The sequence below is a fragment of the Vicugna pacos genome, chromosome X, assembly GCF_048564905.1.
Source record: "Vicugna pacos chromosome X, VicPac4, whole genome shotgun sequence".
NCBI lineage: Eukaryota > Metazoa > Chordata > Mammalia > Artiodactyla > Camelidae > Vicugna > Vicugna pacos.
The window spans coordinates 6,756,851-6,780,172 of NC_133023.1; the positions used below are offsets into that span (position 1 = coordinate 6,756,851).

Genomic DNA, 23,322 nt, shown 5'->3' on the forward strand with positions numbered 1-23,322 from the left:
GAAAAGAAAGATGATCATCAGTGGATTCGCCATTTCCCTCAGCTTATGCACAGATGTCTAGAGTTTCAGTTTCTAGAGCTTAGATGGCTCAAGAAAAGTAGACAAGAGGGACCTGCATTATTAACAAGAGGCATGGTGATGTCAGAGTTGGGCTCGGTTTGGGGCTTCGCCTTTGAAGCCTGTGTTTAGAACCCCGTGTGCCACTCTCTATAAAGCGCCGAGGTCCTGTGTCCATCGTCACATTTATCAAAGGGACAGTGTATTTTTATTGGTTTTGTTAAAAGGAACGCATTCCTGTGAGGGAAGGAGTAGAAACAGTTGATGAAATAGTAAAGGGGAGAATGTCAATGGTTGTCTTTGGCTCTTGTATTAAAATAGATATGAAACCAGAATAAGCTACCCAGTAAACCGTCCTTTCTAATCCCAGGACACGATTCTGGAAGCAGATCTGGGCCCAGGGCTGCTGAAGAGGACACTGCCATTGGAGGGTCATGGAGACGTTTGCAAGGGCTGAGTCTGGGTGCATCTGTGTCCTCTGACTTGAAATTCACTGCATTTTGTTACAGTTTATTTTGATGACTTAAAAAAATTCTGTTTTCTGATTATAAAATAGTGTAGTGTATGTTGATTGTATAAAATACAGACAATACCACGCACCATAAAGAAGGAAATAGCGCTCCCCTACCTCTCAGAGAGCGTGCTGCTGGCCACTTTTGGATGCCGTCTCTTTCCTGGTCTTTTGGTGTGGCAGTGTCTCCAAGGGGCTTCCCACCATCTTCTGCTCTGTGCGCTCATCGAGGAGGTGAAAAGAGATCTATGACCATTTAGCGAGCTTTTAAAGAAGTAGCAGGAGCCTAGTTCTTCCATTTCTCAATATAAGGAAAAAATGGAGTGGAGCAAGTTTGAACTCACATCTGCACACGTGCTGGTGTGTCTCTGGGCATTTAGTCCCTTTGTGCCCAGATGCCCAGTGTTCATTTCTTGGCCCCGTGGTCCCCGGCTTCCTGTGCTGTCCCCTGCTGACCCCAGCTGTGTCTCTTACTTGCAGTAGTGACTCTTCGAGAAGACAGTGCCAAGAGGCTGGAGCGGAGGGCGCGCCGCGCGTCTGCGTGTCTGTCGGATTACTCGCTGGCCTGTGACAGCGGGGTGTTTGAACCCCCCATCAAAAAGTGAGAAGCTGGTCTGCCCCCCTGCCTGGGCAGACTTCCCACCGCGTGGCTTGAGAGCACGATAGGGACCCGTGCCAAGACCTGTGCGCACTGACGCCGTGTGTGCAGCCAGGGGACGCTTCTCTCGCTTGCCTCCTCGTGGGAGGGTGGGCCTCCGCAGCCTGCGTGGAGCCCCTCTGCTCCCGCGTGACAGTGGGGGCCAGCCCGGTCCCGGTCCCTGCCTGTAGGACGGCTGCTTTCTCGCTGGCCCTGGGGAGCTTAAGGTGCAGCCCAGAGCAGCTGGAAAGGGAGAGCCAGTGTGTGAGAGACCTGCCTTTCTAGAAGGGACATGCATTAGAAATGGGTTTCCTCCCTCTTCTCCCTCCTTCCTTTCCTGGTTCAAGGAGTCGCTTTGCAAGGACAAAACCCTTTTGGGATTTTGGGCTTTCTCTTGTTTGAGACCATTGACGTTGCTTGACCTCAGGCATCTGTACACATTTCAGTCCTTGCAGACCTTTTAAAAGTGTGTTTTGGACTTTGTCCTGACTATGACATGTGGTTTTGAGAGGTATGCAGGGACTTTCTCAAAAACACGACTTAGTCGGTGGGTACCCTGTGAGATGACATCATGAATCCAGGGGACCTGTCCCACCCTTTCAGTCACTTAAAGGATTCATTTATGTCACAACTTAGTAAAGCCCTCCTCAGTGAGAAGTACCACTAAGGTGACAGCGCTTCTGCCGAGCCTGGGCACCAGCTCTCCCAGGAGTAACGCCTGACTTTCCACTTGTGCTCAGGAGTGAAGATGCTGACGAGCCTGCGCATGGGGACGCTGGCGGGAAGGAGGGGCCCCGCATCCACGTGGGACTTTTGTGAGTACAGAAGACTCCTTCCCTGCTGCTTCTAACGGCGATGGGCCGCCCAGTGACTCACAGCTACACGCGCAGGCTGGCAGGGGCGGAGGGACCCACGCAGTCTGGGTGCTGCTCCCTGGCCTGGGTACCCCGAGCCTGCCTCAGGCCCCAGATGAGGGGACGAGTGGCAGGAGGGAGACATGAACAAGAGAAGATCCACTGCTGCCCTCTGGTGCTGAGTCACAGCTGATGACAGTCACCTATGGAGCCGGGGGTTCTGGGCCAAGTGGCAGGGGAATCACCAGTGTTCGCTGCAGTGAGGTGGGGGGGCCCTTTCCCTCCTCCACCCTCCCTGCAAGGAGTAGCTGGGTGGTTTGCAGCGCAAAGCTTTTTGGTTGCTGGTTGCAATTTCTGTAAGGTGGTAACCAGCAGTGTTCAGAGTAGCCAGGCAGGTGTTCGCGTCCGGACAGCTTTCTTCGGCTCACTCTAGTCATTCTTGTCGAATGTTTCTTTTTTTTTTTTTAAGTTTTAAATCTTCAAAATAATTAAAAAAAGTTTTTGTTTGGGGGCGGTAATTAGGTTTATTTATTCAGTTATTTTTAATGGAGGTGCTGGGGATTGAACCCAGGACCTTGCACATGCTAAGTACACACTCTGCCACTGAGCTGCACCCTCCCCTCTCGTCCAGTGTTTCTGAGTGCTGGCACTGGTGGCATTTGGGTGGCTCCTTTGTGGTGTGGGCAGGAGGGAGGTTGTGCACGGGAGGACGTGGAGCAGCGTCCCTGGTCTCCACCCTCCAGGTCCAGGAGCGCCCTCTCCACTCAGTGTGACAGTCAGAATTGCCTCCGGACTTTGAAGGTGTCAGGTGGTGGGGTGGGGAGCAAAATCACCCTCCGTCGAGGGCCACTGCAGTAGTTTGAGTGGAAGAATTTCTCCCCCGTAGGGAGTGTGCAGTCTGTGAACTTGGTTTTCTTTTCCAGGCTTGACAGTGCCAGCGAGTGCCTCCTGGTCAAAGTGCTGCAGCTGCAGAACTTCGCGGGGCGGGTGCTGAGGGAGGACTGCAGAGTGTAAGGCCTCCCCGGGGCCCGCTTCACACAGTGTCGCTGCCTGGCCTCTGCCTGGCAGTTTAGGGAGGGAAAAGCCTGTTTGGGAACCTGCATTTACAGCAAAACACCAGGGAGTGTCTGCCTGAAATATGAGAGGTTGTAAGGTTCTGAAGAGTCACGTTTGTCAGTGGTGCTCATGGAGCTGGGCTGGTTATGCGTGGCGGCGGTGCCAATACAGTGCCATGTGCAGGTCGGCAGCGGCCTGTGGGCTCCTGGTCACGAGGCTGGGTGGTGACACAGCCACATTCGGCTCTGTCATCCGGTGAGGTGCCTGGAGAGGCCTCAGGCGGGGCTCAGGGGCCCTTGTCCGAGCCGGAGGCACCCCGTTGTGAGCGCCGCAGCCCGAGGGGGGTGACCACCAGAGGGGCCCGCTGACCCTGGCAGGTAAACGCACTGGGATGGGTTTTCAGGCCCCATCGTGCCCTCCATTCCGTGAGTCGTCCTTGTCAGCTGGCCTTCTGACAGCTGCGGAAGCAACCTGGTCTCCAGTGGCTGAGGGCTCGCCCTGGGCCGCTACTCAGCCTGATGATGTACTTGGCGACACCCCCAATATTCGGGCTGCTCCTGCAGGCCAGCTTCTGCACTGGGGGCGTGGGGCAGTGATTCTGGCCCCGCAGGCACCCTGGAGGGCTAGCAGTCCTCCAGGCGAGGCAGGTGGAGCTGGGACAGGGAGCCAAGGGGCTGGGGGGAGACCACTACAGATGTTTGCCCAGAAAGATGCTGAAAGCAGAACCTCCGTTTGAGTCCCCTCTAAAGTTGTAATGACTGATTTTTATGTGTTTTCTTTGTGCCAGTTGTTTTGGGTTTTTTTCTCTCTTAGTCTCCAAAGATAGGTCAATTCTTTGGACTTTTTCTTGGTTGAGAAAAGGAGTTTTTCTAGAGGACTTGGCAGTCCTACCCATGGGCATCCAAAGAGAAGCACATAGGGGTGTTCACGTAAATGGTCCAGGTATGTCTGTGCAGATGTGCCAGTAAGCGCTCCCTCCATCTGCTTTGCCCCCTTGGTTCCAGACACATCCGCGTCTATCTGCCGCCGCTCGACTCCGGCACGCCGAACACTTACTGCTCTAAGGCTCTGGAATTCCAAGGCCCCCTGGTATTTAATGAAGTTTTCAGAATCCCTGTGCATTCAAGCATGTTGACGTTGAAGTCCGTTCAGTTGTACGTGTGCTCAGTGAATCAGCAGCTGCAGGAAGAACTGCTGGTACAGTACCCCCTCCCCATCTCATTCCTTCCCTCCTCCCCTCTGCTTTGTCCTGTGCCAAGTGCTTACAAATTGTCAGGGTGTTAAGTGATGTCTGTAGCTGGGAGTACGGACAGGGCTGATAAAGTCCCTTACGTTGTCACATGTTCTGTACTTTACACACATGATCTCAGCTAATACTTGCAAAGCCCCAGTGCAACGGCTTCTACGTGATCTCCATTTTCAGTCACGGAAACTAACAAGTAGGGCTGATAAATTTGGTGAGTAAAAATGCAAGGTGGTCAGTTAAATTTGAATTTCAAATAAGCTATGGCTGCCTTTTAGTACAAGTATGTCCCATGTAATATTTGGGGCATACTTACGTTTTTTTTTTTAAATCTCTTGTTTATTTGAAATTGAAATTCACCTGGGTGCCCTCTACGTTATCTGGCAATCCGAGAAGTGGACAGTCCGCCTCCCACCAGCCAGCCTCTGCGGGGCTGGGACTTGGAAGCCAGGGTGCTTTCTTTCCAAGGCTGGAATTTTCCCCCTGGTCCCGTTCCCTCAGTGGCAGGATTAGAGATCATCGAGTCCCACCAGTCTGCTCTCATTTCAAAAATCCCTGCCAGAATCAGTGGCTCTTTGAGTGGCAGGCCCCAGCCTGACCCCCACTCCAGGGTGTCCGTTCTCTGCCCGGGGCTGACCAGCAAGCAAGGAGCTGCCCCCGTTAGGACCCTTTGCAATGACTTTGATTTTACTGTGGTAAATAAATAGCAGTAAATCATCTTATGTCCTTTCTGATGAAGGTTGAAGGGTTCCCTGGATGCCCGTTGTTTGTTAAGGTGAAGTCGTTCAGGACCTGTTCTGTTTCCTGTTTTTAAACCACCGTGCAGGGCATCGCTCAGATTAACCTGGCCGACTACGACGGTTCGGGCGAGATGCAGCTGCGCTGGTACTCCGTCCAGGTATTCACCGGCCCCGAGCCGCCCCGGCGGGAGGAGGAGCGGCCAGGAGATGGCGCCTCCCGGGACCCCGCGCCCACCGCCTCGGGGAAGACGGTACGTGGCTTGGCTTTGAGACTGCCTCTTCCTGGGGACATCGTTTCTAGGAGACATCTGTGTAGACTTCATCTGAGAATACAGTGGCAATGAAGAAGCAGGGCTTCATTGAAATGAATGAATTGAAATTTCATTCAATGAAAATGAAACGTAGTGGTGTACGTGATCATTTATGATCGTGTTTTTAAACGAGTAGTGTTCACAATCTTGAGTGACACTTTGGTTGCTTTAACATTTGAGTCCTCAGAGCTCCATGAAAAGGCCAAGTTGCTGTCTGGCTGTCACCAGTGGGATGAGCTGAGGACGGCCTCCGGCCTGTCAGCAGGGATGCTCACCGTGGGCCGTGCTCAGCGCCTGCTCTTCACTGGGCCGCCAGAAACTGTTGGTCCAGGCTGGTTCTCAGTGGTGTCCCTTCTGTCCTGCAGGATGCGGTGACAGTGTTGCTGGCTAGAACCACAGCCCAGCTGCAGGCAGTGGAGAGGGAGCTGGCCGAGGAGCGAGTCAAGCTGGAGTACACAGAGGAGGAGATCCTGGAGATGGAGCGGAAGGAGGAGCAGACCGAGGCTGTGTCCGAGCGGTGAGAGCCGGCCTGGGATGGGACTGGCCTGTGGTGTGTCACTTAGCCTCTGTAGAATGTGCTGGAGCCTTTGCCCAGAAGTTGGGATTCTCATGGGGAATTGTATGCAGGTCTGGACTTGGGCAGTACTTTGACCCTAGCTCCACATGTAGGCTTTTCACCTTCCCTCCTGTTTCCGGATTTCTCTCAAAGAGGGGAATGCTGACTGACTCCGCTCGGCCCAGATTGAATACAACAGGGCCCTTTAAGTTTTGGTTTTGGTTTTTAACTGCTTTATTTAATATCATCTCTGTACCGTACAACTCACCCATTTGAGTGGACAATTTGATGGTTTTTAGTGCAGGCACAGACTTGTAGCACTGTCCGCACACCCGATTTTAGGGCATTTTCATCATGCTGGAGAGAAACGCCACACGTGTTAGCCGTCAGCCCGTTCCCCCTTGCCCCGGCCGCTGGCCACCGCTCAGCTTCCCGCTGTCTCCGTGGATTGGCCTGTTCTGGGCGTTTCCTCCAAGTGGAATCACGCGAGGCCCCTTTACGTTTTCCCCGAAGCAGGCTGTGGGTGAACCTTCAGTGGGTGCAGACCCATCTGTGGTTGCAGGAAGAGCTCCGATGAGCAGGCACCTCAAGTGATTGCTCTCCGTTGGGTCCTTTCTGGAGCCACTTCCATGTTGCTTTTCGTCTGTGTTTTTCCATGAAGAGCAGCCTGTTTCCAAAGCTTGCTGCTTCCTTCTAATAGGTTTCTCTGGATTTCTTTTCAAAGAAATTTATTTTCGGGGGGGAAAGTGCATGGTGGAGGGGAGGGTGTGTGTTCAGGGGTTCAGGGATGGGCAGGAAGCTGGGAGGGGTGGGGGCAGGGTTCTGGGATCCTGGCATCTTCAGCTGCTGAAATTGGGTGGGACAGACAGACAGACACTCTTAATGAAAGGCCTTATAGTACCATTTTCCCTAGAAAACATAAATGCCTTTCACTTTATGAGAAAAATCAACAGTCTACAGTCACTGAAAGCAAACATTGGGCATCTCTGCTGCTGTGTTCTGAATGCAGCAGTGACCTCAGTCCCTTGATGAACGTTTTGGAGCTTTTTGCTCTCTCCACCTTCAGGAGTTGGCAAGCCGACTCGGTGGATAGTGGCTGCAGCAGCTGTGCCCAGACCAGCCCCCCACACCCAGAGCCCTGCTGCATTGGCGTCGACTCCATCCACAGACAGATGTTTGCGGGCCAGGCGGATCCTTACAGCCCCGAGAAACTTCGGCCCCCAACTCTTAAGGTAAGGAGAAAAGGTCAAGGGATTTGACGGAGCCCCTGAGGGTTTGCCTCCCATACTGGGCACTGCCCTGGCAGGAGGGGTGTGTGCCCCATGTGAGGGAATTGGTGGAGGAGGTGGGCAGAAAGAAACCGAAGCAAGCAGGCTTGTGCGCAGGCACAGGACGGCATGGCATCCGGCAGTATTTGACTGAGAGCCGAGGAAAAGCAGTGCGTGGTCTAAGATCTATAAACAGCTTAAAGTGTGCCCAGCGGGTACCCTGGAAATGTCTGGCAACTGTAAATTAAAAGGAAAGGACAACTACAGCTAAAAAGGGTGGTTTCTTGTCATTTACCTGCCTTCTGGTGATGACTGATTCCCATCTTCAGGGCCACACATCATGACTCAGGGTGTTTCCTGGGTGCCTAAGGGTTTGGACTTTGTAGTTTTGCTCCCTTGTGACATTAAGAACAGCGAAGCAAGGGCAAAGGTGTAGCTCAGTGGTAAAGCGCATGCTTAGCATGCACAAGGTCCTGGGTTCAATCCCCAGTACCTCCATTAAATAAATAAATAAGTAAACCTAATTACCTCCCCCCAAAACGAAAAACAACAACAAAAAAGAATATTCAAAGAATGGCAAAGCAGCCTTTTGGCCCTTCTGTTCACCTGATCTTAGTGGTGCCCGTCGCCATCATCTCCAGTGACGGAATCTTTGTTTCCAAACTAGCTCATAACAAATGAAGAAATAGAGTCCCTCCCTTGGCATCTTTCTAGGTAGATTAAACAAATATTTTTTTGAAGATATATAAAGACTTTCCACATTTGAGGAAATAAATAGACATACAAATATAAGAAGCTTGACAACTACAAGTAGGATAAACTCGGAGTGACCCACGCCGAGACACACTGTAATCAGACTCACCAAAGATAATGGTGTAACACTGAAAGCAGCAAGAGACAAGTACACACTCGTGTGTACAAAAGTTAAAGAAAATTAAAATATTGTCTCTACTATCAATAACTGTATGATGCAATGAGCAGATCAGTTATATGCATTAAATCCAAAGAACAATTTCAAAGAAAGATGAAAACAATAGGTAACAATATAGGTATTGACTGTAATATGTAAATACGGAATTCAGGATAAATTACCAAGGGAAAATCATCATGCAGAAAATCTGAATAATGTGGAGCATGGAAAGAAAAAGAATGTATTCTAAAATGGCATAGAGTGGGCACAAAGCAAATACAAAACCCAGCATCAGTATACTTCAATAAAAATGTATATTTAAGAATTTAAAAAAAACCCACATTGTAAACTGACTATACTTCAATAAAAATATATATTTAAGAGTTAAAAAAAATTTTTTTGAAGAAAAAACCCAGGATCAGCAGAAAGTTTTAAAGAGGCACCGTCAAGACTGGGTAGAGGAGGCAATAAAAAGATTGAGCCCAAACTATGTGGAAGAGTGGAGATAAAAGTAGATCTTTATGGCTAATAGAAGCTCTAAAAATTAGGATTAAGTGCCTAGATTTGCACTGATGGGTCAGAAAAGAGGCGTGGCATCTTAAAGTGGTGACCTAAGGAAAAGGTGTTTACAGAATCAACCTGGGGATGAAATGAAAAATAAACTAAGATGGGTGGAGAATAAACACAGTTTACACAAAAAGTTCCCACAGTGATCCACAGCAGAATACATTAAAGACACACTGAAACCTGTGGATACAATGATGTCTGTTTATTTACGTGACAGCATATAACCTTTTTCTGATTTGAGGATACTCTGCAGATGTTATACAGCTGAATTTTTCAGTGTTTTCTTAAAAATAATGACTGTCTTATAACCACAGTAGTCACCATCAGAAAATTAACATCAGTATTATCAAATCTAGAGACATATTTAAATTTAACCAATTATATCACAGATGTTCTTTAAAGAAACAAAAATAATTTTTCTTATAAAGATTCCAGTCAAGTTTGGTGCTTTCTCTTCATTCTTCTGGGACATTTCCTCCATCTTTGTCTTTTATGACCTTGACATCTTTGACAAATTCCGGTCCGTTATTTTGTGCAGTGTCCCTCCCTGTGGGTTAGTGTGATTTTTCCTTATTAGATTTAGGTTGTGTTTTTGGCAGAAACAACTAGATGATATTGTGAACATGTTCTACTGCTAATTAAGTCGTCTTTATTCTTGTTGTTAAAATGACGCCTGTCACGTTTCTTTACAGCAAAATTAATATTTGTCCCTTGTAGTTAATAAATGAGTACCTTGTAGGGAGTTGTTCCATCTTGATTTTTTTAGTTTTCTTGTAAGTTTGGAATCACAGATTCTTTTGTCCTCTATATTGTAATCTAACACTCTCATTTAGTTTGATACTAATTTTATGCTTTAAAAAGAAAACATGAAATTGTGAATTCTAGTCTTTGGTAAAAATCCTGAAGCAGCCCCAATAAACCAGGTCTCTAGAGATAAAATAGTTTATAGATCTAAAAATCAAAATATTATCTTATGCCATAATGAGGGGAAAAGTCCGTAAATTTTGGCATATGATATCAGGTTAGGAATCCTATACTTAGGCTAACGTTGAGACTGGGAAAACAGAATGTCATGATTAAACCTAAGAGTTATCAGTAGGGTAACTTGGGTTCATTCACATAAATCAAAAGGGACTAAAAGTGACCAATATTTTGACTTTTAGATCTTTAAGCTGTTTTCTCTCTAGAGACAGTTGTTTGGTGAGAATGCTGATTTATTGCTTGCATTCTAGAAAAAGTCATGGTAACAAACGAATTGCTATCTAGGTTGATAAGGAAACCAACACAGAAGATCTCTTCCCAGAAGAAGTAGCAAGTCTTCCGAAGGAGAGGCCCGGCCGCCGGGCCCGCGGCTCGCCCTTCGTCCGCAGCAGCACGATCGTCCGTTCCCAGACCTTCTCGCCTGGAGCACGAAGCCAGTATGTTTGCAGAGTAAGTTGAAGTTCCTTTGCCACTTGTCTAGCAGCTTTCTTTATTTCTTTTAGATTGTGTTTTATTTTTCACTTCTTTATGCCAAAAGGCATATCTGTTCTCACAAATAATACCAATCAGCGAGCACCGTGCATGTGTGGGCATGAAATTGGTGTTGGTTTCCTCACCCTGCTGCCCTGTGCAAATCTAAGTCTGGATTTCTTCAGGATCCTGGTGTGTCCCCCCAGATTCGTAGTGCTGGGTGTGCACAAGCTCCCGGTCAGGAAGCAGGGCGAATCATTGCTCCATCAGTCTGAGGAGTAACAGATGGAAACAGGGACTGTCCTGCCTAGGGTTGAGATCAGGAAGGCAGTTCACTGAGTGGTTAGGAGCTTTGAAGTAGAGCTGTATCGGGGGTCCCAGGAAGGTCACAGCCCTGAAGACTCAGGGTGCCAAGGCAGGAGGTCTGACCCCCCACTTGTAGATTTGCACCCTGTGGGCGGTAGTGGGAGACGCTGGATGGTTCTCAACCTTGGCTTCACCTTGCAAACCAGTCATGTTAGGGGAGTTTCACAAAATGTTTGTGCCTGGGTTCCACCCCCAGGAGTCCTCAGGAGCACGGGTGGGGAGGGGCCGGTAGCAGAGGTTTGGGAAGCTCCCTGTGGTTCTGATGTGCACACAGGGTTGAGGATGCTGGGATAGGTAGTGCGGGAGACCCCACGTGCTGCGGCACATAAAGCAGGACAGCACGTTGGAGGTTGGCTGACCGTGGCTGTGGGACAGTGACTGCACGGACTAGGAGAGGAAAGCATCGTGGAGGATGAGTGGTCACGAGGCAGCGGCCTGGAGAGGGCGTCGGGGTTGAGGAGGGCTGTGACCTTCCCCTCCTCTGAGCCGGGCCTGTTGGAGAAGCACCTTCCCTTCAAGGGGCTGCTGGGGAGCTGCTCCTTTAGGGCAAAGCCAGGGTCGGATCGTAGGAGAGAAACAGACCCTCAGACCTGCCCAGGAGACTGGGAGTGCGGCTAAGGGCTCCCCAGGCCCACTCTCAGCCTCCGAAATTTGCTGGGACTCCATGAACTCAGAGAAGCCCAGCCGGGGAGCGCACCGGAGCCTCGGTGTGCGGTGAGGGGGAGGGAGGGTGTGCGGTGGGGGTTGGTCTGCTCATCTGGTTTGTTTTCATTTTACCTGAAACTCCTGTATAGGTTGTATTTTAACTGAAACCCAGAGTCTTGGTAAAAGCTCTTAAAGTCAGAAGTGTGCTTGAGTACCTTGGATGAGAAACAAAATCATCTAATGCAGAGTACACAAAGAATGAATGTTGAATTCCTGAGAGTGTCTCTGAACCTCAGTCTTTTTGGTGCAGCTTTATCGTAGTGACAGCGACAGTTCAACGCTGCCCCGGAAGTGCCCCTTTGTCCGGAACACTTTGGAAAGACGAACCCTTCGCTATAAGCAGGTATGTGCCATGTAGATTAATACGCAGTCTATACATACCCTGGGAGTTATTTCTACAAACCTGAAAAGGTACTGTTTTAGGTAATATTAATTAAAAGGTAATATGTTTATTTCCTTGTTTATGTAGAATAATTTTTTTAAAGCGTATGTAATATCAACATGTTACCACTATTTCTTAATTTCCTAAGATAATCTCATGAACTTAGATAATATATGATCTTTACATTTTAAAATATAAGAAATTGATAAACAGTCACCCATTCTGTATAAGAGAATCTTTTTTCTTTCTGACAGGGGAATATATGTACAGCTTAGAAAATTTGAGTCTTCCAGCATAGAGCACTCTTCTACATAGGACTGTTCTATGGTTTTCGTTTCCTTTATACACCAAGTTTTTTCTCCCCATCACTCCAGTTTACAATTTTGTTACTTTTAGTTTGTGAGCTAGTAGTTCCCTGTCTTTCCCTGGCAAAGACTCTTAAAGAAAAAAAATTCCCAGATTTCCTTGTGGTGGTTGTATTGAGAGTAACCCTTGACTGAGAATTAAAAAACACATAATTTAGCTACAAAAATATATCTCAACGGCAGGGCCATTGGCACTTTGGACTAGATCATTATCTGTTGTGGGGGACATCCTGTGCACGGTGGGATGTTGAACTGCATCCTGACATTGACCCACTAGTTGCCAGTAGCCTCCCTCCCCTAGTTATGACAACTAAAAATGTCCCCACACATTGCCAGGTGTCCCCTGAGGGGCCAAGTCACCCCTGGTTGAGAACCATTGAGCTCTGCTGTGAGTGCTTTTAAATGAATTTATGTTTATTAAGTCACTTATATTTGCATTTAACGTCTGTATATGTGTAAAATAGTGTTATGTGTGTATGAAAAGCATAAGAGTTATTCAGGCCTCTGAACAGTACTGATGTGCTCGTGGATTTGTGATTTCGTTGCAGTAACTGCCTTCCCCAGGGTTGTTAGCCATGGGAGGGGCAGGACTGCTCTCAACACCATGTACGAAGTTCTTTTCTCATCTTAGGACTTTCTTGAACACAGCACATTTGCTATTTGAGGCTTATATGGAAGAGGAACATTTTTGACAGCTTGTGTGTGTATTTCTGGGTGCATGTGTACATGCATGGGTGTATGTGCATAAACACATCCATGTGTTTATAAACAAGAAGCCCTCATGTGGTTTATAGCATGCTTTTTTCCCCTTATACAGTAGATCATTAAGATTTTGCCACGTCAGTGTATTTTTTCACCTTTTTACAATGGCTGCATCTTACTGCCTTTGGAATGTTTTGATCAGTTTTCTCTTGTTAGATATTGAGGGATTTTTGGTCATAAATGTTTTGCACATCATCAGTTGTACTTTTCAAATGCAAGTCAAAATGAATTTCAGAGCTAAAGAAAACGCACCTGTTGTGGCTTTTGCTCTCTGTTGTCACATAGCACCTCTGCAAGCCGGTGCCCGCCTATCCCATATGGGAAGGTCTGTTCTCCACACTGGTGCAAAAACAAGCCATTAAAGCAGACAGTTTGCAGGTACTGAACCAGAGGTTGCCACTCATGCCTGAATCAGGGTTGTGTCAGCATCCGGCCGAGGGTCATCTCCGTCCGGTCGCTGCTTCCCCGCTGTGGCTCCCGGGGAAGAAGCTGCTGGAAGGGCCGGATGCACACTCAAGTCCGCGGTCTCCAGCCCTGCAGGTCCTCCCTGGCGGCGCTGGGGGCCCGCACGTCCCTGGACCTGGAGCTGGACCTCCAGGCATCGCGGACGCGGCAGCGGCAGCTGAATGAGGAGCTGGGCGCCCTGCGCGAGCTGCGCCAGCGCCTGGAGGACGCCCAGCTGCGCGGCCACACCGACCTCCCGGCCTGGGTGCTGCGGGACGAGCGCTTCCGGAGCCTGCTGCGGGAGGCCGAGAGGCAGGTGAGGAGCCCTGCCCGGCCACCTCACTGCTCCCGGGCGTCTGGGCCAGCTCTGCTTGACCCATCAAGCCTCCCCATGGGGAGTCGGGTTCCCCTTCCTCCGGCCGGCGGCTGTTGTCCTCCGTGGTTCCAACATAGCTGTATGAGGGGCCTGGAGGGAGGGTCCCTGGGTCCCCCGTCTGCGAGCCGTGAGCCCAGAGGAGCTCCCAGGAGGATTCCTGTGGTAGCCTGCTGATCGGGCCGGCTTTTCTCCCCTTGGGGTCCCCAGAGCTGGAAGGGGCTGCACTCACTTTTCCTGAAAACTACAAGTCAAACCAGCTTGTCCATCCTCTGTTCCAGACAAGACAGACCAAACTTGACTTCCATCAAGAGCAGGCAGCCGAGAAGATGCTGAAGAAGGCCTCCAAAGGGGTGTGCCAGCTGCGCGGGCAGAACCTCAAGGAGCCCATCCAAGTGCAGACGTTCAGGTGGGCAGAAGCCCGGGCCTCACTTTCCCTCTGGCTCTTTACCCTCAAACCCTTGTCCTTATAAAAGTAAAGGCAGGACTGAAAACGACCCCCAGGAGAACAAAGCAGGACTCCCCGCTGCTGTTAGCTTTGGCAGGTTTTACTCAGCTTTTTTTTCTCTAAGCACTGTTCTTTTCATGTCACTTGTAAGGATAATATGGGTTGAACTCTGCACTTAGCTTTTAAAATTTTTTTTAGTTTTTTAAAAAAATGTTTTGAGTTTCATGGTTTTATTAACACAAATACAGTGTGCACACGAGCTGTCTGTTCGTTTTCTTTGCTGCACAGCCGGGCGCTGGGACTGGTGACTCTGGTGGCCAGCTGGGCTGCTCTCTCCACAATGGCTTTGCGGTTCTTGGAGGAGACGTTGTGAGCAATCTTACCACAGTGAGATTTGTTGCACATCAGCAGCACTTCGAGCTCCTTGACGTTGTGGACCAGGAACTTCGCTGGGCAGCGTGTGCTTTGTTTTCTTGTTGCTCCTGTAGCTGATGCTGGGCATCAGGATCTGGCCCTTGAACCTCCTGTGCACCCTGTTGTCAATGCCTCTGGGTTCCCGCCAGTTCCGCTTAATTTTGACATATTGGTCTGACTGGTGCCGGATGAACTTATTGGTCCCGTTTTTGACCATCTTGGGCTTCACAAGGGGTCTGAGGGCGGCCATGATGCCGACTAGGAGACCACGGCCACCTCCGTAGGTAGCACCAAGAAAGAGAGTTAGCTTTTTTTTTTTAATTAAAATACCCCAGGCCGTCACATACTGTTGTCTTTTTTGGCCTCATCTGATAGGTATAATTTACCTGTTTTATATCCCACTTCTTTCCAAATGTTTGCTATTGTAAACAACACAGTGGTTTACATATATATACATATGTGTATCGCCTTTGTCTTTTTGATTAACTTTTTTTTAATGGAGGTGCTGGGGATTGAACCCAGGACCTCATGCATGCTAAGCATGTGCTCTACCCCTGCGCTATACCCTCCCCCTTTAGTTAACTTCTGATTAAAGCACAGTAGACATACAGGAAAGTGTGCATAATGGTACGTATGAAATATTTAAGTGAATTGTCACTAACACTACATGGCCAGAATCAGACGTTATCAGCAACCCCAGATTTCCCACATCAGAGTAACCACTATCTTGCATTTGAATAGTGTAGATTAATTTTCCCTGTTTTTGCATTTTTATATGAGGAGAATTACACAGTTAATATCTATATTCTTTTTGTCTGGCTTTTTAAAAAGTTCAGGTAAAATTCGCATAGCATAAAATGAACCATTTTGAAGCGAACAGTTCCATGGCATTTAGTACAGTCACAACCTCTGTCCAGATCCAAAACATTTCCATCCCCCTGAAGGGAAACCCCATTACTCGTTAAGCAGTCACTCCCCATCCCACCCTCCCGTCAGCCTCTGGCAACCACCAGTCTCCTTCCTGTCTCTATGGGTTTGCCTGTTCTGGGCCTTTCGTGTAAGTGTTGGCATACGGTATGTGGTCTTTTGTGTCTGGCTCCTTTCACTTACGATGTTTTTAAGGGTCATCCGTGCTGTAGCTTGAGTCAGTGCTTTATTCCCTTTTAGGGTGAAATCCTATGTACCTGACTTTTAGCCTTAATATTTTTATACCCTGAATTTTTACCTCCTCATCGTAAAAGAATATAAAATACTATGTCTTCCTTCAGTTATGACTTAGTTTTCTATTTGGATGGTTTTCTATTTATTCATTCATTTATTCAAAAAGCAAATATTTAGTGGGTGTCTCCTGTATGCCAGGCACTGTTCTAGGCACTGGAGACAAACCGTTGCCCTCATGGGGCTTTGTAACTTCTATTAAAATGTAGAGAATCTGTGTACAAACAGGTGAGATGTGCTCCTGGGGATTGAAATTCAGTGTGTTGTATGAGTAAGAAAAGCTACCCCTGGTATCGGCCTCTTGCCAGCTTTCATTGCATCGATCTCAGCTTCTAACCTCTAATTCTCTCCAATCTCAGGGAGAAGATAGCCTTTTTTACAAGACCAAGGATTAACGTACCTCCTCTGCCCGCCGACGATGTTTGATGCAGCGCTTTGTACACATGAAGTATTTATCTGCCCATTTTATTTTCATGAAGTTCTTAGACTAGCTAAATTTGTCTTTAAAATATTTGTGCAAAGCTATTAATATACACATTTTGTAAAAAAATAAAAACAAAACACATATATCTATACATATATATTTTATAATAGTGACGGCAACAGGGCTTGGTTTTTCCTTGTTGTGAAATTGACATCTCTGAAGACAGGTTATTTTATAAAAGATCAACTATCATGTTAAGAGTGTACAGTTTTTACGCTGTTTTATTTGACTTAAAGGCTGGAAGACAGAAACGAAGTGAGTTCAGGCAAATTCACTGTATTGTAATTTATTTATAGTACTTTTTTTTTCCTTGAAGGAAAATACCGACTTTAAGATATATTTTAAGACTGAAATTTTGTTCTTCAGTATTTGTCATGCAGTAGAATGGAACTTTGGGGCCGGTTTTGTTTCTCACACCTGAAATGCAAATGCTCTGTGCTAAACTCGTCACTCATGTCCGTTTCCCGTGTGTGCATTTATCATGTTCATTGTAAGTTTCACACCTTCTGTGTTCTGTTAAGATGCCACGCGCGGGGGTTCAGCCCCAGTCAGTGCCGTGTGCGCCTGGCAGACCTCGCTCTCCCACGATGGCCCCTCGTTTCCGTCTTGCCTTCCGTGCGCCTTTCCACGCGCACCGCGAGTCTGAAGCCGGTTCCCGAGCCCCCGTGGCCTGTCCACGGTGACCGGCCACATAGCCGTCCTCACCCGGCCTCGGGCAGCCCCGCCTTTTGAGTCCGCTGCATCTGATCCTGACCAACCAGGAAGGTGGTGGTGGAGCCCCGCTCTGCCGCTCTGTCCTGATGGAACCTGAGAGGAGACGTAGGAACACGCGATCTCAGTGGAGCAGTGGCCCCGCTGATGGACACAGTCACCACGTAGACCTGACCGCCTCTGAAGGCGCTCTTTTGAAGAAGCAGGCGTCTGTGGGTAACGCAACTTACCCAGCGAGTCACTCCCAGGAGAGTGTGTGCTTTAAATCAGAGCCCCCGCACCCCCCACTGGGGTCTACCCAGTATCTCTTCGGAAATCTTAGAACTAGTTCACGAGGGAAAAATTCTTATGTAATAAAACTGTACCATTCTTTTAAAGTACTAAATGGTATAGTTTGTCTAATCCATATTTATTACCTATGAAAAGCACTCCCCTGCACAAGGCCTGGGTTGAGGGGTGAGGTGAGCCACGCCAAATGCCAGAGAAGCCGGAGCCTTACTCCTGGCCTCCCCGCCCCCCCACCAGCAGTGCACCGCCCCCCCAATCAGCAGCCTCTCTTCTCGTTAATCTGTAACTGCCCGTTGTATCACCCGCCTTCCTTTCCACGTTTATTAAAATCAGTTTTGTAAAAGCATTTCAATGACACGCGACCAATCACGGACAGCGAAGTCATCAGTGGTGGTGAGACTGTAAACTTTGCTTTTCCACAGTTATCACCTCTCGCTATGTACTTCTGCCTCTAGTCTCGCTTTTTTTTTTTTGCTGATTTCTCTGTATACATGCCCACAACAGAGGTAGAGACACACAAAACATCAGTCCTGGCCCGAAGTGCCCCGTGGGCGACAGCCTTGCTGAGCAGCTCAAGGGGGTGGCAGGACCTCCTGCCACCAGCTGTTGGAAGCTTTAAACTCGGAGGGAGAATTGGGGTGTGTGGGAGCACATCATTTACTCCAGACATGGGGGATCCCTGCCCACGGGATGCTCCCAGTGGGTTGCGGGTTGAGCCAGATCTGCCAGCCCCTCTGGAGCAGCGACATGGGAAAAACCACTCCACTAATACAGGAAGCCCTCAAGGGTTTTCATATAAATGTTACTGCCTAGTAGGTACAGATTTCCATTTGCAGTGGTGCTTCCCCACCCCAGAGTTAAGGAAAAAAAAAAAGAAATCCCACTTTGCCCCACCAGAAATAAATGCTGCCCCCGCTTTGGTATCAGCTCAAGGGGCGCTGTGTTTGCTCCTCTCCCCACGCTCCTGCCTCCCTCCCGCATCTGTCTGCCTCTGCACCTGAGTGGGACCACAGTCAGCAAGGAGAGAAAAGCCGGGCACATGAAGGACTGAAGGACGGAGAGGTGGTGGATTCTGTGCCAGCCCCGCAGGCAGGACACTGAGCACCTAATTGGCTTCTCTTTCTCGAGTTGATGTTGCAGCTTCCGACTAGTTAAGACCACCACCCCCTGGAAAATATCCCACCCAGCAGAAAAGTGAAATCCTAGCGTCTTAAGGGGTATTTTCTTATGTTGAAGTTTGTCCATAACCGTGCCTTGTGATACGAAAACTGCCGTGTTTTGTCAGCAGCGTTAGTCTGGAGATGATCCGAAGTCTGCCACCAGGGTCCTTTAGAAAACAGTCCGATGAGTAAAAGGGAATTTGGTCTTCACTTCATCTGATCACTGAATTGTCACCACTGAAATTGTACCTTCTGTTGTGGGAATAAGTTATAATCAGTATTCATCTCTATTTTTGTCACTGTTCTAATTGTCATTTGTATTGTTTGAAAATATTTCTTCTATAAAATTAAACTAACCTGCCTTAAGAACAGAATGAAAATGTGTGTGGTTTTTTAAAATGTAATTACAGAGACTTAAGTATATTAAAATGTATATAATTTTTTTCAACATGAGAATCGAGGCATGAGGACAGAATGGGACAAGGAACACATATGCAGCCCTCCCGTGTTCTGAAGCAGATCCCGAACCTTCTTGGTCCAGCTGGAAACGTTTCAGTACATCTTGCTAAGAGAAAAAAACACACCCAGTATCCCCATTGCATCTTAACATGTAATAACTCCTCAGTAGCATTCGGTACCCATGGTCCACCTTTCCACTTGTCTCAAAGGTCATTCTTTTTTTTTAACTGAACAGAATCCAAATACCTGTTTCCTGAGATTTTTTTTTAGGTCTATGATGTTTTGGGGGGAGTGGAGGGACAGCTTTCTTGAGATAGAATTTACATTTCATTATATTCACCCATTTAAAGTATGTAATTCTGCAGTTTTTAGTATATTCAGAGTTTAGTATATTCATAGTGCAAAGGCTACAGTGCAGTTTAAAACATTCCCCTCACCCTAAAAAAACCCTGTGTCTATTAACAGTCACCCCCCAATCCCACCCCTGACCTCCCAGCCCCTGGCCACCACTAATCTGTCTGTCTCTGTGGGTTTGCCTGTTTTGGACGTTTCCTAGAAATGGAATCTTACACTCTGTGGCCTTTGTGTTGGCTTCTTTCACTCAGCATCGTAGTCTCCAGGCTCATCCACGTAGTACGTGTGTCAGGACCTCACTCCTTTTTATGGCTGAATAATATTCCTTTGTGTGGATAGACCCCATTGTGTTTATCCATTCAGCAGTTGTGGACATCTGGGTTGGTTTCCACTTTTGGGCTAACAGAGATGATGCTACTGTGAACATTTGTGTACAAGGGTTTGTATGGACATATGGCTTTATTTCTCTTGAGTCTGTACCTAAAAGTGGAATTGCTAGGTCATATGGTAGCTCTGTGTTTAACCATTTGGAGAACTGCCAGACTTTTCCACAGCAGCTGCCCATTTTATATTCCCACCAGCAGTGTGCAAGGGCTTCAGTTTCTCCACATCCTGGCCAACACTTGTCATTTGGATCATAGCCATCCTCATAGGTGCAAAGTGGTGTCTCACTGTAGTTGTGTCTGTGTTTAATTCCCAGGATCCCTCCCTGCCCCCACCACACCCACTCCCTTGTAATCTGTTGAAGAAACAAGGCTACATGTTCTGAGTCTCCCACACTCTGGGTATAGTTTAACATGTTCCTCTGACCTTTATTTCCTATAAATAAATACTGGGAAAAAAAGCTGTTTTTGAATCTAAAAGCTTAATCTGATTCAAGTTCATTTTTTTCCTTTTTTGGGGGGGGCAGGGCAGGATAGGGGGCAAGACATAGGTTCACCATCAGTCTCCAGGGAGACTTGGTTGCTTGGTGCCAGGGGTATTCACTAATGCTTGGTTGGTCATTGTTTTTAGGGTTTTAAATCAATAGTATTTTTTTAAGGATAAAGGGAAGATTGGATATCATATAATGACTCATTTGCTTTATCCCATGTTACACACGTAAACCACCATTTCAGAATAACAGTCCCAACGCGACCACCGATACTACAATGACTGAAAACTGCTTGACATTTTTCTTTCAGTAACTTGAGCCCTTAAAGTCTATCACTAGGAATATGCAGTCAAATCACTGTGTTTGAAAGTAACTTGGAATATTTCCTTTCTGTGTGGCTAAGCTACCAGTTGGAAACACAGGTGTTTCACTTCATTTTGGATTTAAAATTTTATTTTATAATTGTGTGAAATAGCCACATGGTTCCAAAGACAAATCTACAAAATAAGGAATCTCCTTACAGGTCACCATTTAAGAAAGACTGGCTTTCCTTGCATAAGCAGCTACATGAGCACATACCCAGGAGTGCACACGTGTGCACGTATCTATACACGAATAAGGACACATCTGTGCTTGTCCTCACTCCCCTCTCTTAGGTAAACTGTGGCACACCATACACATTTTTCACCACCTGCTTTTTTCTCGTAAATATATCTGAGTTCACCAACATCTTTACTGGTTGCTGTAACAATCGACCACAAACTGAGTGGCTTAAAACATGAGAAATGTATTCTCTCACAATTCTAGAGACCAAAACTCTGAGATCAAGGAGTTGGCAGGGCTGCGCTCCCTCCGAAGGCTCTAGGGGAGGGCCCTTCCTGCCTCCTCCCGCTTCTGGGAGCCCCCTACAGTCGCTCCAACCTCTGCCCTCATCTTCAAGTTGCTGTCTCCTCCATTTCGCTTGTCTCCTAAAACACGTGTCATCTGGTTAACCCGAGATGATCTCATCTCAAGATCTTCAACTTTGCCTCTGCCAAAGCGCTTTTTTTTTTCAGCCCCGAATAAGGTCATGTTCACAGGCTCCACGTGGACATATCTTTTGCAGGACCATCATTCAACCCACTACCGTTGGCCCTCTGGCTCCCTCAAATTCACATCCGTCCCATGTGCAGAATGCATTCACCCGACCCCCACATCCCCCAGAGTGGCACATAGAGGCATTCTCCATTCCTTTTTGCCTTTGCACACTGCAGCAGTGGACGTACCATAGTTTATTCAGCCATCTCCTGGTGATGCTAGTCTTCCGCTATTCAAAACAATTCAGCAATGAAACCCCTTCTGCAGACCTCTTTTCATACTTTTGCCAGGGTTTCTAGGGGATAGATCCTTAGATGTGGTATCTCTGGGTCAAAGGCTAAATCCACATGGGATTTCGCTGGGTATGGCCACATTTCTCCCCTAGGGGGCGTACCATTTTGCGTTCTTGTTACTGAACCAAATTTGGGTCCGCTCGCCCATGCGCAGTAAAGCCAATCTACTGACACCAGGTATGGTGAAGGAAAGTGCAGCGTTTATTGCAAGGAGTCCACGTAACTAGCGCTTAAAAGACTCAAACTCCCTGAAGGCTTTAAGAGTAAGATTTTTAAAGACAGGGTGAGGGAGGGGGTTGTGGGGGGCACGGTCAGCTTGCGGACATTCTTCCAGTTGGTTGGTGGTGAGGTCATCAGGTGTCAACATTAACCTTCTGGTTCCAACCGGTCTGTGGTCTGCGTGCTGGTGGTCAGCATGCAGTTAACTTCTTACACCTGGTGGGGGCTTCAGTGTCTGCAAAACAGCTCAAAGGACATGGCTCAGAATATGACCTATAGCCCTTGAGGAAAAAAACAAAGGTCCTTGACTTTGTTTAATGGCTAAACTATTATTATTTTGGCTTGCTTGACTGTTTTCCTTTGTTTCTGCATTTTCTCACTTCTCTGATTAAATTTACTCTTTGGAACTCGGAGAAGGCCTAGACGGCCAAAGTTTTTCTACAGACAAGAGGCAGGCAGAGGACATAGTGGGGTGGGGGGCTGTCCTGGGAAGCCCCATAGGGTCCTGCTCGATTACATTCTCATCAGCAATGTATGTGAGTGTCCCCACGACGTCACCAATCGAATGTTGTCACATTGTGAGTCTTGGCCATTTGCAGAGTGTGTGCTTTTCTTCTGAGCGAAGCTGCTTGAATTATGGAAGCTCGTTGGTGTGTTTTATTGTCTGTTGGGGCTGCCCCTCCTTCCTTTCTTCTTCCTCAGTGTTTGCTCGGCTATTCTTGCTTATTTGTTCTTCCAAATGGATTTTATAATCAATTTGTCTAGCTCCAGGGGGAAAAAAGAGTTGGAATCATTACCAGCATTGCATTTACAGATTGGGAGAACTGACATCTTTATATTATTCAGTCCTCTTATCCAAGAATATATTATGTATCTCCATTTGTTCAAGACTAATTTTGTGTCTTTTAGGAATGCTTTACAGTTTTACTCATTTATCTTTGGCATATTTCTTGATAGGCTTTGCCTAAAATAAAAATCCAGATAGAGACAGAAAGTAAGTATACATACTCTCAAAGCCAGATATCTTTTTTCAGGCTTTCACAAAAAAGCTAGTGTTTACCCATTAAATAACATGTTGGCTTTAGGACATGTTAGGTGAATTTAACACACACACACACACACACACACAATGTTAAGGATGAATCCATCATTTTCTATTTTCTTGAGTGTTTGTAACATGAATGTGTGTTGGAATTTTTCAAATTCCTTTTCTCCATCTACTGAACGAATCATATGCTTTTCCTTCTTAACTCTAAGAACATGATTGAGTATATTAATGGATTTCCTAATAGAAGACCACGCTTGCTTTTGTAAAATAAATCATGATATATAGATATTAGTGTGCTTTGGAGTTGGTTTGCTAGTGTTTTGATACACTGTAACTTTTTTTAGTGCAGTCTTTGCCGGGTTGAGGATCAGTGTTATACTCCATAAAACAAATGCGCAAGTTGTCTTCTTTTTCTTGGCTCAGAGAGGACGCGTTTGGGAGAATTCTGCCATGAAATCATCTGGATGTGCTTCATGCTTTTTTTCCACAGGGAAGCTTTAAAAACCGTTCTCTATTTCCTCTGTGGAAATTGATCTCTTTAGATTTGTCTCTTGTCAGTTTTGGCAAGTTATATTTTCCTTGCAAACGATCTATTTAATTTACATTTTCCAATTTGTTTGTAAAGAGCTGTATGGAAGACTGGTTTGTAATTGCCTTCATTTTGATCGTTCTTTCCCCCTTGTCATCCCCAATTTTTTCTACTTGTGTTTTCTCCC

At 47.1% G+C, this 23,322-nt stretch overlaps 1 protein-coding gene and 1 pseudogene across 4 annotated transcripts in view; one reads left to right on the forward strand and one right to left on the reverse strand.

The window, feature by feature from the left end:
- WWC3 (WWC family member 3) overlaps window positions 1–16,214 on the forward strand; it is a 99,510-nt gene extending 83,296 nt beyond the window's left edge. For all 4 annotated transcript variants that reach the window (XM_072956553.1, XM_072956550.1, XM_072956551.1 and 1 more), the window contains 12 exons: window positions 1,049–1,169; window positions 1,946–2,020; window positions 2,983–3,069; window positions 4,120–4,312; window positions 5,185–5,349; window positions 5,775–5,926; window positions 7,032–7,197; window positions 9,977–10,141; window positions 11,484–11,576; window positions 13,275–13,502; window positions 13,841–13,968; window positions 15,999–16,214. In XM_072956553.1, coding sequence (XP_072812654.1) covers window positions 1,049–1,169; window positions 1,946–2,020; window positions 2,983–3,069; window positions 4,120–4,312; window positions 5,185–5,349; window positions 5,775–5,926; window positions 7,032–7,197; window positions 9,977–10,141; window positions 11,484–11,576; window positions 13,275–13,502; window positions 13,841–13,968; window positions 15,999–16,065 — 1,640 coding nt within the window. In that variant the 3' untranslated portion in view covers window positions 16,066–16,214. The remainder of the gene's footprint in view (window positions 1–1,048; window positions 1,170–1,945; window positions 2,021–2,982; window positions 3,070–4,119; window positions 4,313–5,184; window positions 5,350–5,774; window positions 5,927–7,031; window positions 7,198–9,976; window positions 10,142–11,483; window positions 11,577–13,274; window positions 13,503–13,840; window positions 13,969–15,998) is intronic.
- Window positions 13,987–14,681, reverse strand: LOC140691973 (large ribosomal subunit protein eL32-like; annotated as a pseudogene).
- Window positions 16,215–23,322: the final 7,108 nt, after the last annotated feature.